Genomic DNA, 12888 nt, shown 5'->3' with positions numbered 1-12888 from the left:
TAACACTGCTATAAATTCACACAGAGGGTATGTAGAAATTGAATTTGCACTGTAGGCAAAATAGGAAAAAAAAGCATATTGTAGAGAGGGAAACTGAATATTTCAGTTAACAATCTTTCAAGATCATTAACTATATCCTTCACCCCACGGATGCTATATGTTCTAGTAAGTATCTTCAGGAATCTTCCATTTTTATTTTACTTTTCCAGCCTTTGTAGCATTTTGCTTTTACACTAAAGAATTTACATTTAAAATACCTATACCTTTTGTCCAGATCTGCAGTATGTGATTGGGCAAAGGGGCCTAATGGGTCGGCATTGTGTTAAAGCAACACATTTCATCTTTATGCTAAAAAATTTAACAAGGTTTTCTATTCAGAATTGAATATGTATATTGTCCCAATATTTCCAATTTGGACTAATCTGCAACAATATCAGAAAGACAAAGTCAATAACTACATATATGGTCAATATAAATTAATGCTTACAGCACTGAAAGCACTGATTCCAAAACAACAGAAACTCAAGTTGATTAACAGCAGTGGTCCTAAACTAACAGTAAGATTGAACATTTCCTTTATAATTTCAATGATCTATCCAAACAATTTCACCAACAAGATTAGTCCGGTATTGCAAAATCAAAATGTTGAATAGTACAACAAGGAAAAGGCCTTTTGGCCCAGAATGTCTGTGATACCAAGTTCATCCTATCTACCTACACATGGTCTATATCCTTCCATTCCCCACCTACTCATGTGTCTATGTAAATGTCTGTTAAACACTGGTATTATATCTGCTTCTACCATCTTCACCAGCAGCACATTGCAGGCACCTGCCACTCAAAAAATCTCCTTTACATTTCAAGTTACGCCCACTAGTATTTGACTGTTGGTTGAAAAGGACTATTCTGTTTATACACTCTTGGGTTGCCTCAAAAAACCCCCGATGCTCTAAGGAGAACAGTGCAAGCTTGCCCAAGCTCTCCTTATAGCTGACACATCCTCAATAACCTCATCTGCATCAAAGTCCCAACACCCTTCCTGCAATGCAGCTACCCGAACCACATACAATACTCCAAATGTAATCTAGCCAAAGTATAAACAGCTGCCGTATGACTTGCCAACTTTTACATTCAATGCCCTGACTGATAAAAGGCAAGCACACTATATAACCTTTAAAAAAAATCATCCTCTTGTATTGCCACGTTCATGTGCTTATGGACTTGCACATCAAGATCCCTCTGTACGTCATGCTGTTAAGGGTTCCGTCATTTACTGCCCATCCTCCTCTTATATTTGACCTCCCGAAGTGCAACACCACACACTTGTGCAGAGTAACTCCATCTGTCATTTCTCCATCCATACATCTTGCTGTATCCTTTGACAATCATCCTCACTATCCACAACTTCACCAAACAACAGATCTCCCTGAACTGTTCCCTGTGGAACACCATGGTCACGGACCTCCAGTCAGAGTAATACATCTCCCCGTTACCCTTTGTTTTCAATGCCCAAGCCAATTTTGAATCTAATCTACTACAGCACGTTGGATTCCCTATGCCTTAATCTCCTTGATAAACTTGATGCGATGGACCTCATCAAATGCTTTACTAAAGCCCATATAGTCAACATCAACTGCTCTACCCTCAAATCATTAACTTCATCTCAAAAAAAACACAACCAAGTTCATAAGACATGACCTACTTCACAAAACACCATATTGACCATCTATGAAAGTCCAGGCTTTTCCAATAATTTCCCTACGATTGATGCAAGGTTCACTGAGTTACCCCTGTTGCCCTTCTTAAAAAAGAAATAACATTGTATATTCTCTAGCCCTCAGACTGCAATTGTGACTAAAGAGGGTATAAAGATCTGTGCCAAGGCCCCATTAATCTCTTCTCGTCCCTTCCACTATAATCTGAGATATATCCCATCAGGCCCTCGAGCAAGTAACAAAATATCTACTGTGTTCTGTTTTATTTCAGTTTAAAACTGACATTAAATTTATTGCGCATATTCTTCACCAAAACAAATGATAAAGCTCCAGAACTGCAAGGAAGACAATCACAGTGTTAAAAATAAAATTCCAACAATGCATTGGAAGGTCCTTACAGCCAATATACGTTTGCCATCTTTCTCTTGGACACATGGCCACCAACCATTGAGGGATTTCTGAGAAAAGAGCGAGGTCAGTTTAGCACCACCATCCTTCTGGTCTGGCAGCATATCAAGGTTACATCCTTTGGCTATTTTGGCTGGATGTATTGTCGAGTTCAGGTCCAGCTCAAGGACACCTGCAAATTGGAGATAAGAATCAAACAGGAGCACTTGGCACATATTACAATCTGCCACACTATTTATAGGGCCATAGTCAAACACCAGAATTATTCTTTTGTTCTAATATTTCAACTTTCATTAGGCCAATTCAATTCAGTAGATTAAACAAACACAGCAAATTTGTTTTAGTGAATTCCCTGAAAAATGCTTCAAGGCTGGAAAGGATTATTCTGATCATTTCAATGATAAAGCAAACAATTTCAATGGACATATTCCAGTTATCCATTCAACAGCTTGACAGACTTCATTATACATGTCATGTTGCCTATTCAAATTCAGAACATATTCTGCAACCTTAAGCCAATTAAAGGGTAATGGGACAATGGAAAACACATTGACTGTGATTCAATTTTTTTTTAAGTTTTACTAGGATTTTGAAAGCACAAGCCCATTTGTAGAGGTATACAAAATTATTAAGGGGTAGAGATAGGGTTAATTCAAGCAGGCCTTTTCCAATGTGGTTGGGTGAAAGTAGAACTAAAGGTTATAGAGGAAAAGATGAAATAGTTAAGGGGGATCTGAGAGGAGACTTCCTCACTCAGAGGGTGCTGTGAGTGTGGAACGAGTTGCTGGAGGAAGTAGTGGGTGTGGGTTTGATTTCAACATTTAAGAGAAGTTTGGATGAGTACATGGATGGGAAGGGTATGGAGGGCTGTGGTCCAGGTGAGGGGTGATAAGAATAGGGGGAAATAACAGTTTGGCACAGACTAGATACGCCAAATGACTTCATTCTGTGCGGTAGTGCTCCAAGAGAGCCAACATGGCATTCTTCATTGCTCTTTCTGTACATGAGACAGCTATGATTTGATTCCCATATGAATGGAGTTACAAAACTGGGTGGGGAGTGGAGAGGTCCTTCGTCCTTTTGACACTGTCCATTGCCCATGGGTCAAAGGCAAAGAAAATAAATATTTTCTTCAACCTATTTCCACCCAAGTGCATTCTTAACAAGTATCATCAACAACATTTTTTTTTGAGACCATAGTTTACTTCTCTAACCTAAGGGCAGTCTAATATCCCTATCGCAGCCCACATCAAATACCTGTAAGAGCAATTTATGTGCAGACCTGGTCAGAATGTGTTGGATTAATGGCTTTACTCCAAGCAACACATTCAAGGTAGCTAGCTTGGCTTTATTGTGAAGCTATCTCATCCTAGAATTAGTGATTTCCTGTCTGTACTGTTCTACTAAATCCCAGCTTTGTGTTTGCCTACTAGGTTTTGCTTCTGGTGGGGGAGGAAGATCAAAGAGAACACCATGGAGGTGGAACTTGACTTTAAGACCCATAACTTTAATTGGGGGGGGGGGTTTCAGCGCAAGGTTGCTTTGTGTGTCAGCCATACACCCGAAGCGTTCCTCCACCATTTAATTCCACAGGCAGTGATTTGCTTGATAATAAAAGCTTTGAAAATGTGAATGTGGCACTTATGCTCACAGCCAGCAAACACAAAAATTGGGGGTAGAGAAGAAAGTACAGGATTATGAAGGTGAGAATAACAAAATGAGGTGGGATCAGGAGGCAAACAATCAGCTCTGTCATACACACTGCAGTGAAGGATGCAGCGTTGTCTTTCTTTCATAGAAATGCAAATAGGAAACATCTTTTTAGTTCATCTTTTCTTGCATTATTGTGTTGAAACAGGATTTCCGACCTATGGTGAAAAGCATGCAAGGAACTCAGTTAATTAGTCTCCCCAGAGATTGAAGCAGATCACACTGCTTCATTAATAAAAATTTGAATGTTACTACAGACAACTATTTTTTTTAATTTTTAAGTGGTTACAGATTTTTTTTATTTCTGTTTTTTCACTCTTTAACCACTTATACATATATTTACTGTAATTATTTACTTTTTTCTATACTGTTATGCATGGCATTGTACTGCCGCTGCTAAATTAACAAATTTGATGAAATATGCCGGTGAATGAAACCTGATTCTGATTGGAGACTGGCTGAAAAGGAAATGCCATTGTTAGCAGAAGGGGCTCAGATGCCCGTGTGATAATTAATGGAAATTAACAGCTCAAAGGAAGCACGTTGGAGGATTTAGGCAACATATTGGGATTCAAACAAAGATAAGGACATCCCCTACTCCCTGTACAATGGCATAGCTCATCCTTATACTAGCTGTATGATTTGATACAAATTGCAATGGCATTAAGGAAAGAATGGCACGATAGTGCAGCAATTAGCAGTGATGCTATTACACACCAGTAACGCTATCTGTAAAGAGTTTGTATGTTCCTCTGAGACTGTATGGGTTTCCTCCAGGAGCTCCAGTTTCCTCCTACCTTTCAAAGATGGTGCAGGTTTGTATGTTTGGTCACATTGGTATAATTGGACAGTTGGGAAAAGAGAAATTTTAAAAAAAAACAAGATTTGTCCAACATTGGAACTTCTAAGAAATAGCAAATTAAAAAAAATCACAAGGCTAACAACAGGAATTCTGCAGATGCTGGAAATTTCCAAAATCACAAGGCTTCTCATTAACTACTGAGAAGTATCACAATAACAGAAACTTTGACCATTTAAAAAAAAGACTAACAGAATTCACTTATATTTTGACTAACGCAATATCATCCAGTTTTATCACATAAAGTGAGCACTGTGGAATTGAGACTCATCTCACGATAATGACGATTATATCTTATTCATAGATTTTACTCAATTAGCATTTTGTTTTGTGAGCTTTGAAAAAGGAAACTTGGGAAATTTACAAGTGAGAATATATTTAGGAAATTAGCAAGAAATGCACAAGTACTTTTGAAAAATGGGCTAAAAAAAGATAAAGTTTTTAAAAACTTGAATAACTGAACACATCTTAAAATGAGTTAAACTTAGCTCAGTATGTTACAGTAGGGCCAGATTTACAGTATCTGATGATTCTGCAGTTCAGTGCCACGATGACATTAGGAAACAATTATACAAGGTGACCTGTTCGCTGATATTGAGGTTCTAGATGAAGATTAAACAACCAAAAAAGAACTTGTTACATGCATGAATAATTTGGTTCTGGTACACTCCAAAGAGGAAAAAAAAGCTTAGCATTTCTCAACATTTTACTAGAAGTTTATTGAAAAAAATGGGACATTAGCAGATTTTAAGATAACAATTTGCTTCATTAATAGTGCAAGTATTTGAAACGTGACATACTCAAAGGTAGAAATGAGGGATCATTTTTGTATGCTGACTGTTACATAGCTTGGAGAATCAAAAGTGTCAAACAGTGCAATGACCATATCGTTAACATTCATTACAACTATGCATGAAGTTTCTCAGTGTGTTTAAAAGCACAGCCTTTCTTGATTTGTGAACAAAAATAACATTGGATTTAATTATGGAATGTTTTCTGCAAACTTGCCTCTAAAAGAAAATGAGCAAACGTGTGCATTGCAGCATTTTTTTTGTGCAGTTTATAGCTTTTCCTTCACATTTTATCACCAGGACTTGGTTGTTTAAATCTCAATTTTATTTTTTTGCAGGGGTTGTGTTGGTGCAAAGTAAACAGAAGGCACAAGGTATTATACTAGTTACATTACTTTTCCCTTTACAAAACTTTAATTCCCATTCTACTTAAATGCTGAACACAAGAGATTCTACTGATACTGGAAATGTTGTGTAACACACAGAAAATGCTGGAGAAACACAGCATGTCAGGCAGCATCCATGGAGGGGAATAAACAGTCCACATTTTGGACCAAGACCCTTTATCAGGACTAGAAAAGAAAGAAACCGCCAGAATAAGAAGGAAGTTGGTGAGATAGGAGAACAAGATGGCAACTGATGGGTGAAACAAGGTGAGGGGGAAGGAGGGTGGGTGGGAGGGGGGTTTGATGTAAGAAGCTAGGAGGTAATAGGTGGAAGATGTAAAGGGTGAAGAAGGAAGAAATTGATAGGAGGGGGCAGCGAACCATGGAAGAAAGGGAAAGGTGGGGACTCCCAAAAGGGGCACCAGAGGGAGGTGATGGGCAGGTGAGCAGAACAGAAGGGGCAAGAGGGTTGTCAGAATGGAGGATGGAGAAAGAGTGGGGGAGAAGAGAAATAATCAGAAGTTAGAGAAATTGCTGATCATGGCACAGGGTTGAAGGCTACCCAGACTGAATATGAAGTGTTGCTCCTCTGACCAGACTTTGGCCTCATTGTGGCAGTAGAGGAGGCCATGGACCAACGTGTCAGAATGGGAATGAGAAGTCAAATTGAAATAGGTGGCTGCTGGGAAATCCCACATTTTGTGGCAGATCGAGCAAAGGTACTCGACGAAGCGGTCCCCCAATCTACATTGGGGAGTGTTTTGGTTCCTGATGGTGGCAAGGGGGGAGGAGTAGGGGCAGGTGCAGCGGCTAACCCACTTGCAGTGATAAGTGTCAGAAGTGAGATCAGTGTGGGTGTAATGAGTAGACACAGGAGTCACACAGAGAGTGATCCTATGGAAAACAGAGTTCGGGGGAGTGGGCGTTGTGTGAAAGATTTGCTTAGTGGCATTGCTGTGGTAGAAATTTCTTTAAATCATTTTTAATGGGGATGTTTTAGTTAAATTAACAAGATGCTAACTAATGGCAACCACTGGAAGCTGCCCAAACAAAAAAGTGTCCAAAAATGCAAAGGGAATTTCTTTGAGGTCATCTGTAAGGGGATTTATTCTAAGTGGGTAAACCAAAAGTTATCTTAAATCTAGACTTGAAACTTAGTAACCGAAGCAGCAATTATATTTGTTGCTGCCAGTAATCTTTGGATGCTTTAGAAAGCCTTTGTCAAGACTTTGTATACCTTCAAAATATAGTCCTAGAAGATTGCAGTAAGTTTACCAAAGTAAAAGGATTAGGAAATATTCATATCTCTATTCAAGATGATTCTGAGTTACAAATTTTAACCAATTTCTCCCGGGATCAATAAAGTATGACAATGACTATGACTGTGAAAAACAGGTAAGAAAATTAGCTCAGTCTAGGATAGGTAGCAGATCATAAGCGGTTTCCTTTTGAGTTCTTCAATGATGTTGATGGTAAATGTATCAAGGAGTTTGCAACAGGTAAGAACATTTGTAAGAGAACTACAGTACAATGAATTATTATGGGATGTGATTTTATATCTACCACAAATGGGTGATAGGAAGGCTCCTGATTACATTCATGACCAATTGAATCACATTTTGATGGGGAATAAGTTTGATTTCAGCCAAGATCACAAGGATGATGACAATGCCACATTTCAGACTGCTCTTCCATTCAGTATAATCATGGCTGATCCCCATATCGTGGCATTAAATTCTCTCACTCACCTCTTTACCCCGTAATGCCTCACGTCTAAAAATCTATCACCCTCTTTAATATACTCAGTAGCTTGGTCTCTTTAACTTTTACTCCACCAGTTAAGCACCCTCTGAAGAGTATTTCATCCGAGCCCCATGTCTCAGACTGTCATTCCTGGGTCTAGGCTATTTTCCTCCACCCCAACCTCCCAGCCAGGAGAAACATCCTCCCTGTACACAATCTATTAAGCCCCATCAGAATCTTGTATGCTTCAATCTCCTTCCACTATAATACAAGCCTTACTTACCCAGTATTACTCCAAATACTAAATACAGCCGTAGGTTTTGAGCAATTTGCACTGCACACAACAGTTTTTGCTGTGTATTCTTTGCCCAGTTAGGACTCAAATTCAAACTCATTAATTGTCTAATAATTACTGAAGTCAACATTCCACAAGAGGATTAAATGGAGCTGGTGCCTCTTTGGGAATTTAATCAGCTGTAATATAACAAATCTGACCTTGGTATAGCATCAACCCTTTAAAAAGCAGGTTTGTCACATAATAGTATCCAGTGGGATGCCTGTACCAGTGATAGCTAAGGACTCTTCTATTTTGCTTCATAGTCTTTAGTAACAGGTTTCCCAGTCATAATATTCATGGATAACCTGAGGTCTGGAGTTCAAGAGTTGCTCCATTTTAATATTTAATTTAGCCCATTCCTTTCAGCCACTGTTTAACCCATCCTCTGGGGAATTAGTCCAAATATGTACATCGTAAAGCCAATTAGAAGTTACAGTTGCCAAAGCATACTTCTTGGGGTTTGGCAGATGATTGAAATTCCCAGCTTCTTGACCCTGGCTACATATTACATTGAAGATTAGAAGCTAGGAGGAAATGACAAGCCCACTTCTTTCAAAAAAAAAGACATCTGCTATATTCCAAACCCCCCCCCCCACCCCATTATCAGTAATAAAAACAAAACTTGCAGGACATATTTAGGTCAGACAACATCTGTGGAGATAGCAACAGAGTTATCATTGTGGATCAATGTTCTTTCATCTGAACTGGAATCATGATAAGACAGTTAAAATTGCAGGAAAACAAAATTTAGCATAAGAGGTCTTGAAGAACAGCAGCTTGGGAATAACAATGGGAGAGAATGTTTAGGTCCAGTAGAGCATTTAACTCAATAATTATGGTCTGCCGTTGATTGCAACTTTAGCCTTAAATTAACTGAAATTCAGTAATTGTTAGAGGTATGTCATAACAATTTAAAAAAATCTGTGGTTCTTGCTTTGGACAAGCAGAGTAAATTGTGGTGACATAAGGGACCACTGGAATCTGGAACAACATACAAAGGAGCTGTGAAAACTCAGAGTTGTGCAGCATCTATGGAGGGAAATGAACAGCCAACATTTTGGTCAAGACCTTCATCAGGACTGTGGAAATTGCGCAAGTTTACTTTCGAAGAACAGTCTAATACTCTGCACAATGCAGCCACCTCTATTACACGTTAATCATAAAACAAAACACCACAATGTATGAAACATTTTTTGGTTAGGAATATGCATTCGCCACTTACTGTTGGCAGGGGACCAAACACGGGTTGTATTTCATTTATCTAGTGCTTGCCAACCAATTCAGGTGTCACACATTTACACAAATTTCTGCAATACTTGCATTTACCAGAGTCATATGGAGATTTCATCTCTCAAGAAACAACAAATCACTTCAGAACCAGCATGCAAGACATTAAAACAACCACAGGAAAAGATCACAAGTAAATTTTCCATCTTACAGTCACTTGGCATTAAGCTTAATGGACATTCACACAAGACTTATCAAGGTTTAATAAACACAGTCCACCAGAATGTAGTTTCAATGACTTCAAGATAATTGGCACTCATCACTATTACTGAAATCAAATCCTACTTAAATATAGAAACTTGAAATTGGAGATGGTTGTCAGTGAACCCTGTTGCAAGTTTTGCAAAGGCAGTCAAAACTCATTATGGCTCAACCTTTAACTCTTTTGTACAATTTTCAACTAAAAACCAAATCAATGTTGACCCACGTGCAAAAATGTGGTAACTGCATTTCAATGACATACAAATCAATTACTTCCAAATTTCCTCCCTGAAGCACATTTTACAAATAGGGTCTAAAACTGTAAAACCTTTTATTTAATAGAAGTTGTAGAAAACATTTTTCAGAATCTATCTAATTGCTATTTTGCTGAAAATTACAAACAATAGGTGAAAGAATTAAATTACAAAAGTTAGTCTACAAAAATATACCTGCACTAACCAATAAGACCTATTCAACTGTATTAATCTTAATCCTGGAGGTTAAGTTTATTTGTGTTCCTGACCTCTGGTATGGCTCTGGGAACCTCTCATTCCAATCAATTTGGCCACCAACTCCATACTGCAGCTCCCTATTCACTCCAGTTCTTTCATAATCTTGTCCACCTTGCTCTATTCTTGGCACAATTCTGACCATTTTTTACCTAACATTACCATTCCTGGATATGACAAGACCAAGACAAGTCATTCTGCTACATGCACAACTATATTGATAGAGACAAGTGCTGCTCTGAGGGACAGATTTCACCAATACTAAAACAATTTGCAGGACTCTTCAAAGCTGCATTGGATCTGGCCATTTCTACACTTCATGCAACTTCCAAAAGATGTTGGATTTAACAGCATAACAGAACTCTAGAATAATAAATACCATTGGATTACTTTATTTAATACAGGATATAACCAGCAATGAATGCTGCACATAAAAAGAATATTTTTATAGCATATGTGCTGCTGGATTAGAAAGGCAGTACTTTAGTTTAGCCACAGTAGATTAAGTAGAAAGAGAATTTCATACCCAAATAGTCATCCATGGAAAATTTATCATTGTCCCATATTTGAATGAATAGTTTCGGAGGTGTCCTGAACTCTGTTTTGTCAAGACTCCAGAAGTTTTCCTGGAATAGAAAAAAAGCAAGCCAGTTTGGATGACCCATTTCACATTAATCTTTTCTCTTTGGCCTTTTTACATGAAGCCATCTGTGATAGCTTATGCTTTCTGAAAGGGCAAAGAGAATCACATCTGATTGCAGATGTTAGGCATTGCTAATATCATGCTGATTTATCAAAATTATTTTATTAAAGCTTGCAACTTAATTCTGTCACATGCACTGGAACCTTCCTACATTTAAGAACCCTGCAGTAAAATGATTTGATTTTTTTTTCCTTTTTACATATATGGCACGCACACCCTAAATTTAAACACCTGGTTTAAGCACATACAACCAGCTGTACAGTGTCAAATTAGAGGGAGCTGGGAAGATAGCTGACAGAAGTACAAAAGTAGAAGGCTACAAGGTTGCTGTAATGATGAATTTTTTGATCCAAAGAAAACAGAGGTCAGTTAGATACGACCCTTGCGAGCTTCAACCACTTCTTCATGCTCTAGCATTCCCACAGAAAACTGCATAAATAAGTGCTCACAGCAAGGGTTACATTCTCATGGCTGTTAGCATGAATAGAAAGAATGTACACTTACAAACAAGAGGAAATGGTGCAGGGCGGAGGACAATAGACCTCCCTATGGGAACTTCTGTTCCACAAGGAGGACTGGTTGCGAACCAACGTAACTGCCCTGTGGGGATAGCTGTACTCAACAATTACTGTACTTGAACCTGAACATTCCAGAGAATTCTGAGCCCAGTTCGCGGGTTTGACTTTTTCTTCTGTTAAACAGTACCGACAAAGTTAAAATAAACTGCTGCCTGAAATCAGACTTGGACGTTCAGCCCTCCTGGATTTTCTGCTATATATGACAGAATTCTTAACTTCAGAGTGCATCTAAAATTCTTCAGGCAGCTCTCCTTGGCCTTTCAATGCCGCAGTGAATGGAATTTAGAAACTCACCTTCTTGGAGACAACACACAGCTGCTCAGCCGGGAGGTATTCAAATGGGAAAACAAATCTCCAATTGAAGTTTCCTTCTCCTCCGAGGGACCTGTAGTGCACATCTGTCTTCTGTTTCTCATCTTCAAGCCCCCCTATCCAACTAATTCAGAAGAAACAGGAGAAAACACAATCAAATATATATAAATATTTAGAGTCAAACAAAATGCTTCACCAATTAACCATTTATACAAAGAAAAGCAAGGACTTTGGCAGAGGACAGTTGGAGACATACCACTAGCTCCAAAACCAGGACCTCTGTACCTCCCTCTGCATCCCTAACTTCTTCATTGCGAGACTACAGACAACCACACTAGGAAACCTCAAGGCTGTATGCTTAGCCCACTGCTCTTCTCTTTCAACACCCATGACTGTGTGGCTATGCACAGCTCAAATGCCACCAATAAACCTCAGAAGGCAACAAGGAGGTATGTATGTGTGAGTCTGATCAGCCGGTTGAGTGGTGCTGCAGCAACAACCTTGCACTCAACGGGAGTAAGAACCAAGGAATTGATTATGAACTTCAGGAAGGGGAAGTTGAGGGAACACACACCAGTCCTCAACAAGGGATCAGCAGTGGAAAGGGTGAGCAGTTTCACGTTCTTAGGGGTCAACATCTCTGAAGATCTATCCTGGGCCGAACATATTGATGCAATTACAAAGAAGGCATGATAGCATCTATATTTCATTAGGAATTTGAGACGATTTAGTATGTCACCTAAGATTCTAGCAAATTTCTACAACTGCAATGTGGAGAGCATTCTTAAGGCTGATTTATACTTGTGCGTCAAATGTACGCTGTAGGTACAGCGTAGCAGCGTACCCTACGCTGTACTCTTTGCCAACCCTACGCTGTAGCCTAACACGTACCTCTCCCAAAATGTAACTACGTGTCGCGGCGTCACAGACCGCAACAACTGTGATTGGTCGGCTTGGTAGCATCGCATTTCCTCCTACACTGCAATAGCTTCCCATTGGGCGACTGAAGGGCAGAGAAGGAACTCTGGCTGCAATGCTTTCCATAAAGCTTTACAGACCTCCAAAATTATGGAGGACCCTGTGCTTGACACCAGTTTGTAGCTAGCTGCTACAGCCTGTTGACTTCCACCTGAAGCTAAAACTTGAATGGTGATTGCCAGTCTCAGAGTATACTGTGTGTACACTGATGCGAAATAAATGGTTGGAGACGATGAACCAGATCGTCAAATGTACCTACCGACATCTGAAAATACTTGAAATACATTTCCTCGTCCATGTCTCTCAGTGGCCAGACAAGCACAGAAAATTCACCCTCCTTCAGTTTCAGTCGCCATTGTTTGAAGTTTGAG

At 39.1% G+C, this 12888-nt stretch overlaps 1 protein-coding gene across 1 annotated transcript in view; it reads right to left on the bottom strand.

Annotated features, from left to right (window-relative positions):
• LOC134358974 (myoferlin-like) overlaps window positions 1-12888 on the bottom strand; it is a 272012-nt gene that overhangs the window by 17887 nt on the left and 241237 nt on the right. Inside the window, exons 49-51 of the mRNA XM_063071715.1 lie at window positions 11522-11663; window positions 10473-10572; window positions 2114-2295 (exon numbers count right to left, since the gene is read on the bottom strand). Coding sequence (XP_062927785.1) covers window positions 2114-2295; window positions 10473-10572; window positions 11522-11663 — 424 coding nt within the window. The remainder of the gene's footprint in view (window positions 1-2113; window positions 2296-10472; window positions 10573-11521; window positions 11664-12888) is intronic.

Source organism: Mobula hypostoma, chromosome 19 (assembly GCF_963921235.1).
Source record: "Mobula hypostoma chromosome 19, sMobHyp1.1, whole genome shotgun sequence".
NCBI classification, from domain to species: domain Eukaryota; kingdom Metazoa; phylum Chordata; class Chondrichthyes; order Myliobatiformes; family Myliobatidae; genus Mobula; species Mobula hypostoma.
Note: the sequence above shows the minus strand (reverse complement) of the source record. Positions and strands in the feature narration are given on the sequence as shown.